Genomic DNA, 22,203 nt, shown 5'->3' on the forward strand with positions numbered 1-22,203 from the left:
AAGTTAAATGTTAGATTAGCCACTGACGGGGTTCGAACCCATGCCGTCATGCAAGGGTACAACACCCTTCCACCACTGTGGTAAAGGGCCACTTGCGTTGGACCTCTGATGTTGATCCGTTTGGTGGGAGGGACTGGATAGGTTAAGTCTGAGTCTAGTCTCGTCTCACCTAGTCTCAATAATTTTGAAAAGAAATTACCGTCTCAAATAGTGGGATAGTTGTCAAATGTAAACCCTCGTCTTATCATTATTAAATTCATCAAAAAGACTATCAATTTTAAATGGGATGTATGAAAACATGTTACTATGTGTTAGTGGAGGGAATATTATATAATTCACAAATAGCTGAGCTGAACATTTTCTCTTGTTCCTTGAATGTGCAGGTTTAATTAAGTTAGGGTGTTCTTAAACCATCATTACATTTGGGACCATTCTCTGTCTATTCCTCCCTAGTTGTGTAGGTTGGACGAAAACCAATACTTTTGTACCTTGTGTACAAATTATTACTAATAACAATGAGACATTTAATAGCATGATTGATCATACTATATAGCTGTAATTAATCGTGTTATGAGAGAGAATTTACGATCAATGACGGTTAAGTTTTCCTAGAGATAAAAACGAAAGCCTCCAAAAAGGGGATGATGACCATTTCTAGTTTTTTTAGTAACAATGAACGAGTCTCTTGGGGCGACGTAGTATGAGCTCTGCTTTGTTTTCAACACAAATCACCTATGTTTTGCTCTTCCCTCCTTCCAATCCTTCCAAGAATGCTTGCTCCAAAATTTTCTGTTTTCTCTAGTTTTATATCTATGGCGGATTTGAAAGACTTCAGTGTGACTTGCCCGTTTATTTTTTACCAACATTGTCTGGTGATGACTCCTAGTCACTATTACACGACTCTTTTCCGCTAATATGAGCAATTGGATCATTGGAGATCGACTGTTCTTCGTACCCTTCCTTTGTTCTATAGGTTCTCAGATCATTGCTAGATGTGGTGAGTTCAATGGTAGCGCGACTTCAATTCGTGTGGATGGTTATGAATTAGGGTTGTGGATTAATTTAGGATTTTGGTTGTTTTGAGTTATGGTCTTTTAGTTGTTAGTTTAGTCACTTGGTACGGGTCATTTGTTACGTGAGTTAATTTGATGGAAATGGTTTTCAATTGGAAACTGGTAGATGATCCTTGAGAAATTTAATTGGTGTTTTGAGTCAAATACCAAGGGCTATGGGATATAAACAAGTGGACTAATTGAAACCCACCAAAGCCATCGTCGGGTTTGGTTGTAACGCACTGACATGCCGACTGAGTGAGTAGGTCTATCAGATTCAGACTCACTCGGAGTGACTAAAAACCAAGGCATTAACCTCTAATGCCGTGTCAAAGTTTAAGATTAAAGGATGAGCACTTATAATTTCCCTAGCCAATTGGGTTTAAGATTTTGACACGTTTGGCTTCAACCAACCAAAACAAGAGAAATTTATTTGAGAAAGTTAAAGAATGGAGAACTTCGACATGTTTAACTTTTAAAACAGTCTGGAGGATCCTCGTCAGATCCTTCAATCACATCCATTCATTGTACATCGTACGGTCAAAAATCATTATAAATTTTTTTATTTAAAATTGAATATAAACCGTACTTGACAAAAATTGACCGCACGATATACGATAAACTTATGTGATTGAAGGATTCCTGAAATCCCACAAAGAGGATCTGGCGAGGATTGTCTCTCTTAAAATAGGTCTACCCTTCTCCGCGTTCCGTCAATCGGAGAGGGAGAGTGACGTAATGACTAAACCTAGGATAAGTTTCCAGTTGGATTTCTCTTGATTTGACAAAGAAAAGTAATAGTACTAACAAAAGTTGAGGTGAGGGGAAGCAAGGGCTAATGAGGTCCAATTAGAGTAGGCTTCCTGTCCAAATCCCAAATGGGGGGTAGGTGAATCGTCATCCTTTGCCCTCCACCTGCCTTGTTCCAACTTCCAAGCACACCATTTCTCTGTGCTGAGTTCGTAAGCACTTGGGACGTGTGTTTAAATTCTGTAATACGAGATTAGTGACTAATCATTTCCTTCATTATCTTAACCACTATCACAAACATTCTTACCTTCAAATGTGATCCTGCTGGTGTTTCCTCTTCTTCAAGATTGTACTAGACGCACCACATGTGCCAAACGCAGATGATTAATTACCAAATTAACAAAAAATCAGCAAACACCAAGTGTACATTAAAAGTCAAAAGCAAAACACTTGCTTTCTTTTCAACTGTTTTACACAGATGGTTCTTTGTGCTTGATACAAGTTGAGGCTATGTATTATGCATTGCTTTGCTGGAAAATATTTGTGTTACCACTTGGAAGCTGGATGCCCAGTTTTTCCCGTGCATGGTGTGACTCTGGCCCGAGCATTCTCCACGACAATCACCACATAAACTTCAATCTGAAATCACAAAGTTTACATGCACATCACGCAATGAGGCATCACAATCGTCACAAATTTGAAGTTTAACTCCACTACCATTCTTTCAACAACAATTTAGAACATGTACAAAACTTACTTAATTTGGATCAACATAGTGCGTTGATATTAACTAGTCTTTGATTAAAGTATTTAGCATTTGCAGCATAGACACACTTTCTGCTGTTTTGACCTCAGCAAAAGCACTTTTTTAATTAGCACTTTAGGCAAAGCATATTCTCTGATCTAAGCTTGTTGATCCAGCACTAGTAATAAAAAATTACATAACTACGGGCAAGAAGACAGACTTCACGAACCCAGTAATAACACACTTGTTTCAACTACAATGGTGCAAACTTTCCAAACACGTATTAAATAATTTGTTCTTAATGATTATACCATGGTTCTAGGAGGGAGTGGAACTCAAAGAAAGTGACTCACCATAAAATGGGCTAAAAAAATGACATCACTTGCATAAATGGGGCAACCACTTAGAGCAAATCATGGAAGAGAATCAGTAGACACAATCCACTGAGTATGTGTACGGTTAATATCACCAAATCTTCTACTTTCTCACCTCTCTCTTACACTTGTAAATTGGGTTGAAAAGGAAAGGCGAAAGGGTGATGTTTGTCGAAGACAAAACCAAAATTACAAACAATACAACATACCATCCACCAAAACCTCATTAGTCATCTTCACTCCCAAATTTACCAATCAACCAACGAAAAAAAGGACAGCACCTCTGCCAAGTGTCTCCTTACTGAATCTTATGGAGAAATAGTGGTAAAGGTGGTATGGCCATGAAAAGAACAAGCAATTACTTCCCAAATCCAGAACCAACTTGTCCTCATACTAGAGCAACGGAATGGTTGAGAATTAAAACCGGGAGAGATTGTGCACAGTGAAATTTTGAAAAGGCATATAAATGATACCAGGGAGAAATTTCCTAGTCAACAGAAAGTAAAGATCCAAAAACCCTAGTTACTCTTCCATACTAGGCTTTTCAGATTATTGTGGCCATCATGCCATAGCATATGAGGGGACTAAATAAGCTAAAACGAAGTACAATGTCGATGTTATGGCATGATGTTCCATGGTACTACCCAAGAACATGGAGTTTTCCAAACTCACCAGGGGTTGGTGTGGATGAGGGAAAGGGGAGTGCTTTATTAAATAACCAGAACTTTACACGTAAAAAGTCAAACCTAGTTGTTCCAAATGAGCCAATCACAACCCGACTAATCATCGTCCAGGAGATGTCAAAATTATTGAACAGAAAAGAAGCACAAGTAATCACAAGCAGAGTAAATCAGTCCAGAAAGCTTAGGACAATCGCTGACTACAGTACACACTTAAACATTGATATTCACTCCAAAATTAGCATATGGTAAATTTCATGTAATAAGCAACAGAAATGAGTCATCCCATAACGTACAATCTGAAAGTATCTTCTTATTGCCCTGTACCTGAATATTCCTTCTGATAAGAATTCCAAGTCTTCCTACGGAATAAGTTGTGCTTTTTTAAGGTCTGAGACAACTCCCCTGTCTTCGGTACTCCTTTCATTGTACAGTACCTGGAAATTAATTTGAAATGGGTGACATATGTTTGGTATGAGTTAGACAAAAATGTATTAACTCTTTCTATTTGAAATACCTTGTCAATGATGCCATAGTCAACTGCCTCACTTGGACTAAAATATTTCGGACGCCTAATGTCTGCTTCAATTTGCTCAGTTGACTTTCCCACATGCTTTGCGAAGAGTTTAACCTAAAACATAAATCAGACAATAAAACACTGAGTTGATAGGTCACCTAAAGCACTTCTTTTGTTGGTATGAAGTTATGAATGTCAATTTCTACGCTCCAATGCAAAGTTCTATACAATTAGTCACTTCTATACTCACCAAACATACCACAATTAGTCATTTCTGTACTCACAGCACATACTACATCATGCTCCAAGAATAATATTTTATAAAGTTCATTTTGAAAGGAAAAAGGGGGTTCTCCATGTAGAAGATTGTGTTAGTTCTTTCGTCTTTTGATTGATAGATTTGTTTCAGCTCTTTGTTTCATCCCCCCATGTCAATTTCTTCTTTCAGGTGTGTGCAGTGTCTAACACTGGAATGGACACGACTCGCGTGGGACATGGAAAAATACATATTTTGGATATTGTGTTGTGTCCTTCGATTTTATTGACCATTTGCTTTTGGATACAGCTGGGACACGGTTAGGACACAGTTGTCAGCTTGTAATTATTTCAAAACTACATAGGTCAAATCGAAATGTGTAAAACTATAGTGTCAAATTATAGTATTTAAACGATATGTTAAACAGTTAAAGGCCCAAACATCTCCCTATTCTCTCTCTCTATTTGAAAACCATACGGGGACCTAGCGCTTTTTACTTTGTTGCAGAACTAGAGGAGAAAGCCTGAGAAAGCTCCTAGAACTGAATGAGAAGATAAGATTACCTTCTATTCTATGTAATTTTAAATCTATTGTCTTTTTTTAGTGTCATTTATTATATTTAAGCTATATTATTGTTAATTTATGATTATTATTATTTTAATTACTGTGTTTTTGTCCATATCCAAGTCCACATTTTTGGAAATCATCCCGGGAACCCATGTCCGTTGAACATAGATCAGGACTGTGAAGTAGATGCTGAAATTAATTGAGTCTTTATTTTTTCTTCTTTTCGTTTACATTCCCATGAATTATTACACCTGAGCTATATTTTGAACTTGTACAGAGAGTTAAGTTAATTCCTGGTATAATATAAATACTCCAAAAATCAATCCACATCCCAGATAGAAAACATATCCACCTGCTACACAAAAGAGAAAAATGGAAGAATAGAAATGAAATGAGCTAAAGGAAAAATCTCTCCCATTCTTTGAAACTTTTGAATAACCATAAACATCTAACCAGCATTCAAACTAGTCAATGTGAACAGAGTGAAGGATGGCAACAAATATGTTTGTGACTACTTATCTTACCAACTCGTCTTTAACGTTCCTCACTTCCTTTCTTGCAAGTTCAATATCTGTTGCTTGACCTTGAAACCTTGCAATCGGCTACAGATAGATAAACAAAGAAGAGAAAAGTTCAGGTAAGAACTTAATACATGTATAAGTTCCACTTAACCAGATAAAAAAGTACAAATCCCAGCCTTCCAACAAAAATTAAGAAACACATTAGATAATACACCATCATGAAGCTCAACAAATTACTGATAAAGATCAAACCTGCTTCATCATGATTGTTGATGAGGGTAAAGCAGAACGGTTTCCCTTTGCACCAGCAGCCAAAAGTAAGGCAGCTTCTCCCCAAGCATTACCAACACAAAGAGTAAATATAGGTGGCTTGACATACCTGCAGTGAATAGAAATTAAGTTCGACCATTAGGGCACAAATTCAGATCACCTCTTAAATTCAGTGAATACAAACTAGAACTGATCAACACGATAAGATAATTAAATGCATGACATAACAGAAGAACATAAAGATGGATAACCTCATGACATCATATATTGCAAAAGCCTCTGTTTCATAACCCAACTTCTCCCCACCCTGAAGAATACAAGATAAGAATCATATAAAATGAAAAACAAACAAGGTGCCATTTTTGAACAATCTTCATTGTTCACAGTAAATGCGGCAAGAAGCGTAATATGAGAATTGCTAAATAATTAAGAAGCAAGCACCCTTGTTTCGGTCAAAGTATCTAGCGGAAGAAAAAAGGCTTACAGCTCAAGAAAGAAAGAATTATCTATCTCCTAAGCCAACTACTGCCAAATTGATTAAACAGCATAGTTACCGTAAAAGAACTTGAATTACACTTACAGTTACAACTATGAAAGAAGTCATGCAAAAGCAACCCAAAATTATAAAGGATAAGAGAAGAATAAAAGTGTAGTTACAAATTATACAGTATTTAACTACAGTTCTTTCTAAAAATTATTGGATGATAATACTGCTGCCACCAATGAAGACATTACCACACAATCTCACAACCACCATAATCCCATCACAAACCTTCTCCTTTGCAACCACCATAAGTTGGCATCACCTATGATCATATCAGAACTACCATTTTAATACATCGGAAGTTTGCAACAATCCCATTAACCCTGCCACAACTAACTCCAGCACCAACACCAACATCTAAGCAACCGCTGACGTGAAATCTATCAGTACTACTACCAAACTCCAACACAAGTTATTTCCTGTCTTTATAATACACTCTCCAATTACTACCAACTGATGAACTGACCGATAATAAGAGAAAAACATGGACATCCCTACAAAAGTGACAACGGAGGTGATGTCACTTTGTCACACTACGCTCCCCAAATCTACCTTTTCACTATCAACGAACATTGAACCCCTCGTCTTGTACCTATCCCTAGTATCAAGAGTTAACAATTAAAGTGTGGGTGTTCATTATTGACTTCGGGTGTTCTTCGAAGATGCCAATGTGTGAAACAAGTAGGCATTAGACCTAAAGCTAGCTGAAAATAAACGAAAGAGTCTCGACTGCTGACCTTGGTTGTTCCTGTGGAATTAATGTACAAGTAAATGGGCTTCGTGTCGTCTTCGTACTGAAGGTAGAGAAATTCGGCAAGTATCAACTCCGTCACCGAAGGAACAAGTGACATGCCCAAGTACACTATTCGGTTTTTGTACAGATATGATGCCAGGTCCGGAGGCGGCTGCTCCCATGCACTTCCTCTTTGAAATGGAATAACCTAAACACACAAATTTCAATTCGATTCGAAATTCAAACTGCATTACACAATAATTGAAACCAACATGACCCATAATCTCAAATTCCATCCAGATAAATTTCAATTGAGCTGAATTTTTACTTAGAAATCGAAAAAATCAGTAGAAAAGAATACACAAGGTGAGAGTAAAATGCGGGAAGGTAATTTGGGGGAGTACCATGGTGACGACGCCGCGTGTGGGTTTGGAGCCACAAGACGACGCCGGATTGAGGAATGAAGGGCGGAGCTTGTGGCCGGAGAAGTCGGAGGAGAGGCTGTTGCCGGCGAAGGGAGAGAGGAAGCTGGTGGAGAGGGAGGCTCTGGGAGGGGAATGAGACGACGTCAGATGGGGGCGGGTAGTGTTCAGGGCTCGGAGAGTGGTGGGCGTTGCTAACATGCGCGTGTGGAGCGCGAAGCAGGAAGCCGTGGTTGCCACCTCCATTGATGAGTTTCGAACGGTGGTTAACTGGAGAACGCAGTAGCCAAATGGAGGGAGATATCGAAACCAAATAAAAGTGGGCTCTTTTCGTTTTTGGGCCATAAAATATTTAGCCCATGATACAAGACTTCCAGCCCAATATGTCCTTTCGTTCAAACTTTTTTTTTGTTTTTTGTTTTTTTGTAAAACATATATTTACACTAAAAGGTGGAATAATTGAACGCAGCATTCACGATGTCTAAACTTAAAACTTCTCATTTACCTAAAACTTTTTACGTACACATGAAAAAAATGAAAAAAAGTTGAAGAGAAAAAACAAGAACGAGAAATGGTAAAAGTCCAATCGTTTTGCTATATAATCATCATGAAGATGTCAATGATTGGAGTTGCCTAAAACCATGATTAATATTAGGCCAAGTGACTCTTTACACGACGGTGTAACATTGTTCCACAAAATATTTTCAAATATCTTGTTCTCTCACGAAGTAATGAGTTATGGGAAAAATTGTGCATGGATCGTGTGAAACTCACACACACTTAAACCTAGTGGTGGGCATAAACCAACTAAACCGTCCAAACCAGCCAATTCGAACTGTTTTGGTCGGTTTAGTTTCATTCTGACGAAGAAAAAGTTACACAATTTAAAAACTGAATCGATTTTATGTTGGTTCGTTTTGTTTCATTTTTGAAATTGATCAAAACTAAACCGAATCGACCGTATATATTTTAATTATAATTTTTACTTATTTTACACATATCATAGGTTATTTAGATGTCTAACCGTACATATATTAAAAGTTGTAGAGACTATTAACAATTAGTAGATTTAAGCTTATGTGTAATTTAAGCTTATAGGCGATAGGTTATTTGTACTCAAAGCTTACGTTTGACTGTAACTAATAAATCGTTTGCGAACACAAGACTTTATTTAATTGAAACTAAGTTCTAGTTCACTTGATGAAAATTTATGTCTCAAAAAATTAAACCTTTTGATCGAATTGGAATGTGTGAGGTGTACAGATATTTAGAAAATTATAAATGTTGAAATGTTAGACATTTTTTATTGATGTATGGAGAATAGGCTTGAACCAACCAAACCAAACTGATCAACAATGATTTGGTTTGTTTTTCAATTGTGATGTTGGACAAAACCAAACTAAACTGAACTATTAAATGCTAGTTGGTTTGGTAATATATTTGGTGTCAAACCGAATCGCGCCCATCTCTACTTTAATTATTATTGTCAGAAGTATTAGTGTTAATAATGTTTAAGAAGATGGCACCTTTTCATTTTGAAGAACTTGTTTTTTTTTTTTTTTTGGTACAAATGATAGGATAATTTACATGAAATTCATGAGGGAGGAGAATAAGAACCCGGAACGCATTAAGTTTAAAAGGAAGACCATAACCACCAGGGGCAATCCATTCGAAGAACATGGTTGAGATTGCAAAATGTTTTCAGCATTACAATGGGGTCAATCAAAATTTAGGTATTTGAAGGAGAGATCAGTGGAACCCTTCAAACTTGAACAACATATCCAAACAATACTTGACTACATGTTGAAAAGGGAAGTCATTTCCGCACACCCATTTCCCCTCTTTGCACACCCTTACTTATTTCCATTCAAAAACGCTTACAAAGTTGTGTGCACAAATCATTTCCCTTAAAAAATGATTGCGGGGTTTATGAAAGGGTATTTCTTTTTTTACCAAACTTATAATTACATTTCCTGGAAGTTTTTCAACAAGCAAAAGGAATGTGTACAAATTTTCAGATGGCCAAAGGAAAAAGTTAGCTATACATCCAAATCCAACACAGAAGGGCTCCTTTGTATAATATTATCCAATGTTGGTCCTCCTATAGTCTCAATACAAGCTAACAACCCTTCAAGTCCCTCCATCTTAGGTACAGTAGACCGGCACGGTAGTGTGTGTAAGCTGCTGCCACAACCAAGATATGGAAAAGCTGGTGACTGTTCCCAGCAATATCAAACTTCCCCGGTCTCCACCGCTCGGGTATCCTTATAGCATATATCAATGCCCCTAGTCCATAAAGAACCCCCATTAACACCTCATAGCCGGTAGTCTGGATGGCCTCTGGCTGATTCCTGAACACTATGAGCTTATGAACTAAAGGCACGACACCTGACACGCCCATCCCAAAGAAGAGAGAGGCACGATGGCTTCGAAACTTGGGTCCTTGGAAAAATGGGAGGAGGGAGAAAACCATGGTGGTGATACCTAGTATTGTGATGAAACCTAAGTAGAGGTTGCGAAGGAAGGGGTTGCACATGAAGGAGTAGTAGACAGGAGGGTAAAATGAGGTCACGATGAGTGCAGCGATGCCTGCATAGTCACATCTGTGCACTATGTAGGAAAGGCGCGCTGAATGGCAAGTAAGGAGATGGCATGTGCTGCTGGCTAGCAAGCAGAACATGGCTCCACCTAGGAACACAAAGAAGGGCCACCTTGTTATGGGCCGATACATAAGAGGGGCCACCATGTTCATCACGTCATCCGTTACTCCATCCTGCAATTGTTAAACAAATAACAAAGGCATAAGGCTGGGAAACAAAAGGACTTCCAATTAAAAAGTACGTTACCGTCGGTGTAATAGAACGGATTTTATGGAGACTTTATCAGAAAGTTATGTGCATCAGTAGCTGGGTAAAAAATTCATGCATGTAAAGGGAATAAAAAAAAGGTCGAAAAGAATTTGAAAAGCACTCAAGGACATCTTTGCATTGGATTTAATCAAAGAGCAGGACAATACCAGAACAGAATTCTCTGTTTGATTGCCATGGGAGACCCGGTCAGGCAAGCAATTGGCGAGAAGTTCACTTATATTCCTTGAAACCGAGGAGAGAAAATTCATAGACGGCAAAGATAGCGAAGGGAGGCAATTCAACAGCTCCGGATGAATTCTGTGCAAATTGGCTCTTCTAATCATGTCAGACAAATGTTGCAGGGAAGACAGATCCATGAGGTCTGGAGCTTTTGTTGCTGTGTATATGGTTAGGAAAAGGAAAAGGAAGAACCCGATCAAATGCCTACAAAAAATGTGAATAACTATTAAGAGCAATGGTCTTAAAAGCATTTCTCAGCAGCAATCAACGTTATTTACTTGAGAGGCACAGCTTCAAAAAACAAAATAACTGGATTGTATTGCGGTAATAAGTATTAGGCACTAGAGTACTTACGTCCAGACATTAAGAGTCTCATTATGAATGGAGAAGATGCTTAGAAACACCTGCTTCAATGGCCATTCCGATCGGTAATGACCCAAAATGAACTCATTGTCCCTTAAAAAATAAGGCAATGAATGGTATTCAATAAGCTGATATTTAACTTTCTTCCAGAGTCTCTTTCCCTTCGCTTCCGTTGAATGCGTTTCGTTTACATCTTCATGGTTGAATTGATTTTCTACTGATCTTGTTTCTGCAACCAAGAAACAAGAAGCATTGAGGAGCATTTTCCTACTAAGCACAGACAAGACTACAAACAAAGGTCTGTCAAAAATTTAAGTCCAAGAGCTTTTCTTGGAGAGAGATAACAACATACGGGAACACACATCATATAAACAAAATCCGTAACCATTTCGTTTTTAGTTTTCCCGTTTTTGTTATGAATAGAGGAGAAATACAAAGGAGAAAAGACGGATGAAGGAAGGTGGAGGAATGACGGCGGGAAGGATGTGGAAGAAATGTAGATGGAAGAGTACACAAAGTGAAAACTAAAAACTGGAAACAATATTTAGTAGCTTTTCAAATTTCTAGTTTTTGTTTTCTACTTTCTCCCCTCCGCCCTTCTTTATTCCTCATTCCTCCATATACATTCCCTCTATTTCTACCAAGGAAAAAATGAAAAAAAAAAAAAAACTAAAACGAAATAATTATCAGACGGGTCCTAAGTAAAGCTCATTTGAAAGTACTTTTAAATAATTGAAAGTGCTTTTGGTAAATTGATTTTGGGTTCCAAAAGCACTTAAGTGCTTTTGCTAGGATCCACTTAGATTTTTACTAAAAATTGATTTCAAAAATATTTCACCAAAAATTGCTTTCCTCTGAGAAACATACGGCCGGCCCTTCGGGTGTCCCGGCGATACAAATACTGTTTCGGAGTTTGCTCTAATATTGACAGATGATTAAATGTTTCATCAAACCATATTGTTGGCTTTACAAATACGCATGTCCCTTTTAATTGTAAATTAAGATTATCCAAACCAAGATTTTTCTTGTGAAATTTACTGCCTTCTTCTCTTTTCTCCTCACCCATAACTACTAATTTTAAGATTAGCATTCCTAATCACAAGGATTTTTCTAATCTTCAAAGACCCTACAAATTCTTTTGACAAATTCTCAACAAATTGATAGGACTCCCATGAAACAAACTCTTTTGAAAAATTCTCAACAAATTGATAGAGGACTCCCATGAAAAACATACAAATAGTAAAACCAGGCCACAGTGCAATCAATCTTTCATATGCCATGACTAAAATCCACAGCTGATAACCAAAACATTAGAATTAGAAGATAATATATGAGGGGAAAAGTAATTACCTGATAATGGAGAGTCACCACCCATGATCAAGGTTCAAAACCCAAAAGGAGTTTTCTTGATGTTGTCTGGTTTTGGCGTCGATGGAAACAATGGATATTTTCTCGGGAAAAGTTTTACATTCCTGGGGAACTTGTCCAGGGAAGACAAGTACCCCAGAAAACAGAAATGTATAAATTCCAGATGTTGAAAGAGTGGTGAGAGAGGGATTGGCCGGATCTTAGTTGTGGGATTCAAAGACTAATTAATCGCATCCGTCCATTATACGTTACATAGTTATTTTTTAATATTTTATTTAAAATTAAATACAAATAATATTTAACGAGAACAATTGATTTTTTCTCGTAAAAAGTTTTACTTTCCTAGGAATCTTGTGCGGGGAAGACTATTTACGGAGAAAATAGAAAAGTATAAAATTCAGACGTTGAAACTTGAAAGAGTGTGGTGAGAGAGGGCCAAGTGGCTACCTACTGCAACGACTGCGTGACTTTCACACAATTTTGTCCATTTCATTCTCGCAGATAAAATGGCATAATTGTTGTAAGTGATTTTTTTTTTCTTTTCATTATCATGAATCAGAAGATTAAATACTATTTTAAAAAATTTCACTTAGCACCATTTTGATTAATATTTAAACATTTGAAAATTAAGAAATAGTACCTAAACATGTTGACGCGCTCATCTAGATCACCTAGGCACTCTTCTAACTTGCCAAGACCCGCTTAAGTCACCACTCATTAGACAGAAAATAGATACATTTCATTTTGTATTTTATTTTTTTAATAAATTATAAGAAATTTGTTGCATACTTAAATGAACACACATTATATGCTTGTCCCTATGTTTTCATTTATTTCAATACTTCATAACATATAGGTCATTCTATTTTGTAGTTTATGATGAAATTTTAAATATTTTAAGTATAAGCAAATACTTATTTAAACGAAATATAATATATTTACTAAATTTTACCTAAGCGCTAGATCCTAACTCGCTATCCAACTATCCTAACGTTTTTTAGAACCTTCAATTTAAATATTGAAAATAAAAATATCACATAACGTCGATCCTCTAATTTATAAGGTATTGAACTTCCACACTCGCATCTTACGTCGTTAGATTATTAAAACATTGGAGATTTTTTTACTAATTATGAAAAGATTCAAATTAAGAACAATGGATTGAAGTAACTTATTTTTTATTTCTATTTTAGTTAATTTTAGCAAAAGATACTAGAAACCTAATATAAGAGATCGCTAAAGAATTTAATTTGCAATAGTAACAGCGTGATATGATAGTGAGTATGATCGGAGAGAATTTTTCAAATCTTTCCTAAATTTTATTTTATTTTATTTTATTTATCATAAAGTCAATTTTTATTATGATAAAAACTAGTACAACGTCTAAAAAAAGGGGATAAACAACTACAAGAAAAGTAAAAGGTCTAAGCAAAATGAGAGCAGCAACTCAAAATACAACCACACAAGCTTAGGCTTGAAGGCAGCATAAAATAGACAATAAAAAACCTTAATCTCCAGCAGCAAAGACAACATCATTACCGCCATCACATCCTTGGAGGAAGCCAAACTCCGAATCGAGAAAGTAGACACTAAATCCAAATCCCTTTCACTAACCCTTGCAAATATATACAAACAAAATATCATACGGGTAGAGAGTGAGGCTAAGGGGGTATGTAAAATACCCAACACTTAGCCTTGATTGGGATTCGGCATTGGCATGCCGGTTGGGGGAGGGCAAGTGAATGAGGGTAGTAGATGTGGTATCCTATTCCTGATCGGAGTCCACCTATCCGAGTACATGGTAGGATAGGGATAGAGTATCATAGCTAAGGAGGATAGATGACAAAAAGTTAAAAGACAGAAAGCAGTAACAATAGGCAAAAGATGTCGGAAAAGAGGCATGAAGCCTAGATTTGAGACAAGCCCAGGGGATAGTTGAGACCCAACTCAGGAAAAACTCAGATAAACTCAGAGAGAACCAGGAATAAAATGAAAGAAAAAGATTGGAAAGAGGAGAGGAAGAGATGGATGCAGGGAGGGGGATGGAGCATAGGAAGTGAGAGGGGAGGAAAAAGAAGAAAAAGGCAAAGGATGGAAGGAGGGAAGAAGGAGATTGGAAAGAGGAGGAAGTAGTGGGTTACCACCTACCCCGAGCAAAAGCAAGGGACGGCAGCTGAAAGTTGAAGTCGGAGAAGAGGCTCTAGATCTGGGTTCTTGCGTGGAATACAATTCTGAGGGCTTTAGTATTGTAGTTATAGGCTCATTAGGGTTGCTAGTATCCGTTAGTGGGTAAGATTCGAGGGACGTGAGGCCTATATAAGTTTGAGATCCCTATGCACGCGGCTAACACACCACAATCTTAGAACTACCCATTAGTTCCTTGTATAAGAAGCAACAGTGCGTAGAAGTGCTTCAAGCTATTCCGTCCTTGTGTTTGATCATCCAATAATTCATCATGTTGTCTTCTCCAGGTAAGTAAGGTTATGTGTTTTGATTAGCATGAACTGATAAAGTTTACCATTGGTATCAGAGCATAGTTTTGTGCTATCAAGACAAATAAGAAACACTACTAAAGTCTACATGTTTATCTTAATAGTTCTTCCAGTTTAAAATATGCATGCAGAACTAAAGCTTAAATATCGAATCCTGGAATTATAATTTGTTGATGTTGTTGTTTTCGATTGCTCTGATATAACCATATAGATGCGATTCAGAGGGGCGTTGAGGGGGGAGCGAAATGTGCAGTCGCACAGGGTCCCAAATTTTAAGGGGTCTCAAATTTTTGCCATCTAATATTATGTAATAATGTTCTATATTTAAAAAATTACTTTTGTTAGCACTTTAAAATCTCATTATGCATTGCTTAAAAGAGTATTTTTTTTTCTTATTCTAAATATAAAAATTTTGGAGTGCAATGAGATATTTTGGGTATCAATAGTAACCTCCTAAAAAGGGATATTTTTCAATTTTATTATATTATAATGTTATATATGCAAGTGAAACTTTAAAGTTAGAGGTTTGAAGTTTTTTTTCATGTTTGGTTGTTGAATATTGAAATGCTTTTGATCATTTAGTGAATATTATATTTGTACCTCTTTTTACTTATAGTTAATGACATTTGTAAACTTGCAATAAGTGAGTACTAAAGTTTGTTTTGATTTAAGTGATTGTTTTTTGACATCAATACATTGTCCGTGTTATAAATAGGTCAAAGTTAGAGGAATAACCTTTTTAATGGTTGGTGCAAGGTAGATGTAAAATGCCACACTAAAACTATAGCACAAGCAGATAACAAATAAAAGACAGAGAAATAGATGATGTTACTGATATTTTTCTCTCGTTCTCTTCTTCTTATCTTTTCTATAACTTAAAAACATACGGAGTGCTCTATTTATAGAGCAACTCCGAACTGATGCATTAACTGCATATTGAAATTTACGACATTTCGTCTGACAATACAATCTCTATGTATTCAACTTTTACTTTGCATGGGCATTGAAAACTTCTGCCCATGCTGAAGACTTTTGCTAGCATACTGTGTGGGCATTAATTGCCATCAGACTTTTCAACACTCCCCCTTGGATGCCCACATATCAACATGAGTTGCCTCGTTAAAACCTTGCTTGGAAAAACCCAGTGGGAAAAAAACCATAGCAAAGGAAAAAGAGTAAAACTTTCCTGGATCGTTGATATAGTGTCAAGTATGCTTATGTTGCCTCATTAAAACCTTAATAGGAAAAACCCAGTGGGAAAAATCCTAATCGAAGGAAAAAAAGTACAACAAGCATGTATCATGGATACTCCCCCTGATATGTATCTCCCCCTGATTCCGCATTCTCCAAATTTAGCTGTTTGGTAAGTCGACGTAATCCGATGCCTTGCACTAACTTCTGAAATGTGTACTTTGGTAGAGATTTGGTGAACAAGTCTACCAGATTTTCATTTGAACGGATTTGTCTGACTTCAATAACTTTAGCCTTCTGAAACTCATGAGCACTGAAAAACTTTGGAGATATGTATTTAGTCTTATCGCCCTTGATAAATCCTTCCTTCATTTGGGCAACACAGGCTGCATTATCTTCATGGATGACAGTTGGGTTGTCTGTCTTCGAAGCTAGACCGCATGAATTCCAAATATGATGGATCATTGATCTTAACCAAGAACATTCTCGACTTGCTTCATGTAAAGCAAGTATTTCTGAATGATTTGAAGATGTAGCAACTAATGTTTGCTTGGTTGAGCGCCATGAGATTGCTGTATCTCCATTCTTAAACACATATCCAGTTTGTGAGCGGGCTTTATGCGGATCAGAGAGGAAACCAGCATCTGCATATCCAACAAGGACCTGGTCATCTGTGGAGTTATTTGAATAGAAGAGATCCATGTCTGTTGTCGCACGAAGGTATCGCAATACATCTTTGATACCCTTCCAATGGCGAGTTGTTGGAGCAGAGCTATACCTTGCTAACAAGTTAACTGAAAAAGCTATATCTGGTCTAGTACATTGTGCTAAATACAACAAAGCACCTACTGCACTCAGATATGGTACTTCTGGACTAAGGACCAGTTCATCATCTTCTTTTGGACGAAATGGATCTTTCTTAATGTCCAAAGAACAAACGACCATTGGCGTGTTTAGTGGATAAGCCTTGTCCATACCAAATCGCTTCATAATTTTTTCAATGTAAGCTGATTGGTGGACCAAAATTCCACTAGCACAATGCTCGATCTGCAGGCCGAGACAATATTTTGTTTTTCCAAGGTCTTTCATTTCAAATTCGCTTTTCAGATATTCAACAGTTTTATTGAGCTCTTCAGGAGTTCCAACTAGATTCATATCATCAACATATACTGCCACTATAGCGAATCCAGAATTGGATTTCTTAATGAACACACAAGGGCAAATGACATTGTTGATATACCTTTTTTTGATCAAATACTCACTAAGACGATTATACCACATTCGTCCAGATTGTTTCAGCTCATACAATGATCACCTTAATTTGATCGAGAGCATACCTCGTGGTTTGTTACTTGTTTCAGGCAACTTAAGTGCTTCTGGGACTTTCATATAGATGTCAGTATCTAATTCTCCATATAGATACGCAGTGATGACATCCATAAGTCGCATGTCAAGTCTTTCTGAAACCACTAAACTTATTAAGTAACGGAACGTAATTGCATCCATTACAGGAGAGTATGTCTCCTCATAATCAATTCCAGGTCTTTCAGAAAAACCTTGTGCAACGAGTTGTGCTTTGTATCTTGCGATCTCGTTTTTCTCATTGCGTTTCCTTGTGAATACCCATTTGTAACCCACGGGGTTTACACTAGGCGGGGTTTGGACTACTGGTCCAAAAACATTCTGCCTTTCCAAGGAATTTAATTCTGCTTGGATTGCATCTTTCCACTTAGGCCAATCCTGTCTCTGTTTGCATTCATCGACAGAGTGGGGCTTAATATCATCACTTAAGATGATTTCAGTGGCTACTGCGAATGCAAACATATCATCGATGATTATTTCATTCCGATCCCACAATTCATTTGTACATGCATAATTTATAGAGATTTCTTTGCTTTCATGTACTTCTGTCTCTTCAGGGACATATGTCTCATCAAGGACATTCTCTTTTTCTGGAAGTCCAGAATCATGAATTGTGGATGTATCATTCATTTTCTCTTCCTGAATGATTTCATTTGGATTCAGTTGTGCCCTCGACTTTCTCTTTCGAGGGGCTGAATCTTTTGAACCTTGGGGTCTACCACACTTCAGGCGTGCACCAGATGAATCATTCGCTGCCACTTTATTTTGTCCAACAGGGACATCAATTCTTGTAGGTGCATTTGTAGCTGGTATATGTGATTTTGTCACTTTCATAGCATCATTAAATGCATCTGGCATTTGATTGGCAATGCTTTGAAGATGAACGATCCTTTTTACTTCATTTTCACATTGAATGCTGCGAGGATCAAAATAAGACAAGGTGGGAACAACCCATGTCAGCTCTTTCCGTTCTTCTGGAACGGTCTTTTCTCCCCCTAACAACGGGAAAATTGTCTCATCAAAGTGACAATCAGCAAAACGAGCTGTAAACATATCACATGTCAAGGGTTCCAAATATCTAATGATAGATGGTGAATCAAAACCCACATCAATTCCCAGCCTACGCTGAGGTCCTATTTTAGTGCGTTGCAGCGGTGCAATAGGCACATAAACAGCACAACCAAAAACTCGTAAATGGGAAATGTTTGGCTGATGTCCAAACACGAGTTGTACTGAAGAGTATTGATTGTTGGCTATAAGTCTCAATCGAACCAATGATGCAACATGTAAGATGGCATGTCCCCATGCAGAGACTGGCAATTTGGTTTTCATAAGCAGAGTGCGAGCTATTAACTGAAGTCGCTTGATCAATGCTTCTGCTAAACCATTTTGAGTATGGACATGAGGAACAGGGTGTTCAACATCAATGCCCAATGTCATGCAATAATCATCAAAGATTTGAGACGTAAATTCACCAACATTATCAAGTCGGATTGACTTAATGGGATAATCTGGGAACTGTGCTCGTAACTTAATTATTTGAGCAAGGAGTCTCGTAAAGGCTACATTCCGAGTAGACAAGAGACAAACATGTGACCATCGGGTAGATGCATCAACCAAAACCATAAAATATCGAAATGGTCCACATGATGGTTGGATAGGCCCACAAATATCCCCTTGAATTCTTTGCAAAAATGATGGGGATTCAGCATCAACCTTTAGTTATGATGGTCTAATTACCAACTTCCCTTGAGAACAAGCTTTGCAAGGGTTATCATTTGAGGCAGCAATGTGTCTGCTCACTAATGGATGTCCATTAGAGTTGGTAATGATCCTACGCATCATGGTAGATCCTGGATGACCCAGACGGTCATGCCAAAGCATGTAAACTTTTGAATCAATGAACTTCTGGTTCATGACAGTATGTGATTCAATTGTCTTTATGTATGTATAATACAATCCACTCGACATACCACGCAACTTCTCCAATATAAGTTTCTGGGTATCATTGAAGGTAATGCATAGATACTCCACATTTTTTGCATTTTTTGTTTCAATGTGGTATCCATTTAAACGTATGTCTTTGAAACTCAACAAATTTCGAGTAGATCGAGTGGCATACAATGCATTCTGTATGGACAATATTGTTCCATTTGGTAACATAATCTGGGTTTGCCCTGAACCTTGAAGTACATATGAAGGTCTTGATATTGTTGTTACCCCTACTTTTGTAGGTATTAAGCTTGAGAAATACTTTCGATCACGAAGTATTGTATGTGTGGTTGCACTATCTGCAAGACAAATATCTCCGCCATTTCTCATGTTCTGAGAATAACCACAGTTTTTATCCATGCTCTCTAAGTAAGAGAATCAGAGTTAAAAGCAAGTTATAACAAGAAAATTTACATGCCACTTTTATTGAATCTGAAATACTACAAGTTTAGCATAATAAAAGTAAATCAATGATTCAATCAGACCGGTATACTTCATTTCCCCTTTCCACAATAAAGTCTGGAACATCTAGATGAGTTGTGTTCAACTGCCCTGATAAGTCAAACACTGGATTAGGTATATCCATTGGTCTAGCCTGGTCGAGAAAATTGGTCTCGACACCCTTCTTCTTGAGGGAGGCTTGATACAGATCCACTAGATGTTTTGGGGTACGACAAGTATGCGCCCAATGCCCATTGCCACCACACCTATGGCAGGCTCCTTCAGAGTTCGTGGGAGCATTGTTCGTATGAGCTTTGCCTTTGTGGCGATTCGCATTTTTGAAGCTCGGGCCTGAATTATGCCTCGGAACCTGGTTGTGAAACTGAACTCCATGGTTTTTGCATTTCCTATTCCATCGACCTCGCTTGTGGCCACGTCCTCGTTTATGATTATCACCACCAGAGTATGTGGCATTCACTTCGAGGGAAGCAGCATTCATTTTTGGGAATGGTGCAGATCCAGTAGGTCGGGAATGATGGTTTTTCATCAGGAGCTCATTATTCTGTTCAGCTACTAAGAGCACAGATATCAACTGGTTGTACTCAGTGTAGCCTCGCGCTCTATACTGCTGCTGCAGGAGCACGTTGGAGGCATGAAATGTGCTGAGAGTCTTTTCCAGCATATATTCCTCAGTAATAATATCCCCACAGAGCTTCATCTGAGAGGTAATTCTGAACAATGCAGAATTGTACTCTGCCACTGACTTGAAGTCTTGGATCCTCAGATGAGTCCACTCATAGTGGGCCCTTGGAAGAATCACCATTGTCTGGTGATTGTATCTGTTTCTCAAGGCATTTCAGAGAGCTAACGGATCTTCAACCGTTAAGTACTCACTTTTTAGCGCCTCATCAAGATGGCAGCGAATGAAAATCATGGCATTTGCCCGATCTTGAGAGGATGAGTTGCTCCCTTCCCTGATGGTATCTCCAAGATTCCCTGCTTCTAGATGGATCTTGGTATCCAGTACCCAGGTCAGGTAATTCTTCCCGGTAATACACAGGGCAGCAAATTCAAGCTTCGCCAAGTTCACCATTTTCTTTTCTGAAAGAAAATGAGATGTGGAAGAACTTGCAATAATATGTATTCCTGGTGGAATATGATGTTAGAACTTCTGGTTCTTACAAATTTTTCATTTTGATCTTCAGGCCAAAATGATAAGCACTCGAAACTTCTGGCTCGAGATTTTCAGGGTGAATGGGGAGCGCGATTGTACCGCACCATTCTCATTGTAATATAGAATGGGCGATTATTCCGCACCACTCAAGTAACAAGAAAATTAAATATGCAGAGCAGTGTAGGCGATTATACCGCACCACTTAAAATTGCAATGAAATTAAACAGCAGGTAAATTTATATATGCAGGGTAGGGTGGGCGATTATACCGCTCCACCTAAAATTTGCAATAAAATTAAATCTGCAGTCCAAGATAGGCAATGATACCGCACTGTCTTGGATCGCAGCAAGAATAAATTTGCAGTTCAAGATGGGCGATTGTACCGCACCATCTTGGATTGCAGTAAAATTAACATAAATAAATGCTGGGTTAGTAATCAATCTCTACACCAAACAAGTAATCAAAGATGTATGTAACCGTTAGATTGAGAACTAAGAGCAGACATGGAGCAAACAGTTCATCGCGAGGGTATACGGCGCAGTTGAGGCAGAGGAAGAAGATGAACAGTAAAAACCTTAAAGGAAACATTTTTTCTTTCTTTCGTTCGTTCGGCGAAGAGAGATGAGAGAATAATTATATTTAGAGACTCGTGCTGATAACGTGTTATAAATAGGTTAAAGTTAGAGGAATAACCTTTTTAATGGTTGGTGCAAGGTAGATGTAAAATGCCACACTAAAACTATAACACAAGTAGATAACAAATAAAAGGCAGAGAAATAGATGATGTTACTGATATTTTTCTCTCGTTCTCTTCTTCTTATCTTTTTTGTCACTTAAAAACATACGTAGTGCTCTATTTATAGAGCAACTCCGAACTGATGCATTAACTGCATATTGAAATTTACGACATTTCGTCTGACAATACAATCTCTATGTATTCAACTTTTACTTTGCATGGGCATTGAAAACTTCTGCTCATGCTGAAGACTTTTGCTAACATACTGTGTGGGCATTCATTGCCATCAGACTTTTCAACAGTCCGACTTTTCTAAAACTATCTTAGGGAGCGGCCCTTTTATAAATTTCGCACAGGATTCCCGAAATCTCATAGACGACCCTGATGCTATTACAAATCGTTTATAAATGTTGTGGTTAAAGGTTTTTTGTTATATTGCGATTATAATCATGTTTGTTATAATGTATCTGCAATCGCTTGCTACAAGTCAGTTTTCGAATGTTGCATCAAATGGTTTATGTTATATCATGTCTGTAATTATTCGATCCTGAAAATTGTGTATGC

General features: G+C 37.6%; 3 protein-coding genes across 3 annotated transcripts; all 3 read right to left on the reverse strand.

Moving 5' to 3' along the window:
• Positions 1-2,209: 2,209 nt before the first annotated feature.
• On the reverse strand, positions 2,210-7,698 carry LOC137723320 (ATP-dependent Clp protease proteolytic subunit-related protein 4, chloroplastic-like). Its single transcript, XM_068462483.1, has 8 exons — positions 7,414-7,698; positions 7,014-7,217; positions 5,984-6,039; positions 5,715-5,841; positions 5,466-5,543; positions 4,119-4,232; positions 3,929-4,038; positions 2,210-2,441 (listed from the first exon to the last, which is right to left on the reverse strand). Exons 1-7 carry the CDS (start codon positions 7,675-7,677, stop codon positions 3,964-3,966), a joined length of 918 nt encoding a protein of 305 aa, XP_068318584.1. The 5' UTR covers positions 7,678-7,698; the 3' UTR covers positions 2,210-2,441; positions 3,929-3,963.
• A 1,575-nt stretch (positions 7,699-9,273) lies between these two features.
• Positions 9,274-12,442, reverse strand: LOC137723069 (heptahelical transmembrane protein 4-like). The gene is made up of 4 exons (XM_068462224.1): positions 12,234-12,442; positions 10,875-11,112; positions 10,448-10,724; positions 9,274-10,204 (listed from the first exon to the last, which is right to left on the reverse strand). Exons 1-4 carry the CDS (start codon positions 12,256-12,258, stop codon positions 9,551-9,553), a joined length of 1,194 nt encoding a protein of 397 aa, XP_068318325.1. The 5' UTR covers positions 12,259-12,442; the 3' UTR covers positions 9,274-9,550.
• Positions 12,443-19,763: 7,321 nt separating this feature from the next.
• Positions 19,764-20,552, reverse strand: LOC137723275 (uncharacterized). The gene has a single exon (XM_068462432.1). The coding sequence runs from the start codon at positions 20,550-20,552 to the stop codon at positions 19,764-19,766; it is 789 nt and encodes a 262-aa protein (XP_068318533.1).
• Between the last annotated feature and the right edge of the window lie 1,651 nt (positions 20,553-22,203).

This window comes from Pyrus communis, chromosome 17 (assembly GCF_963583255.1).
Source record: "Pyrus communis chromosome 17, drPyrComm1.1, whole genome shotgun sequence".
Taxonomy (NCBI): domain Eukaryota; kingdom Viridiplantae; phylum Streptophyta; class Magnoliopsida; order Rosales; family Rosaceae; genus Pyrus; species Pyrus communis.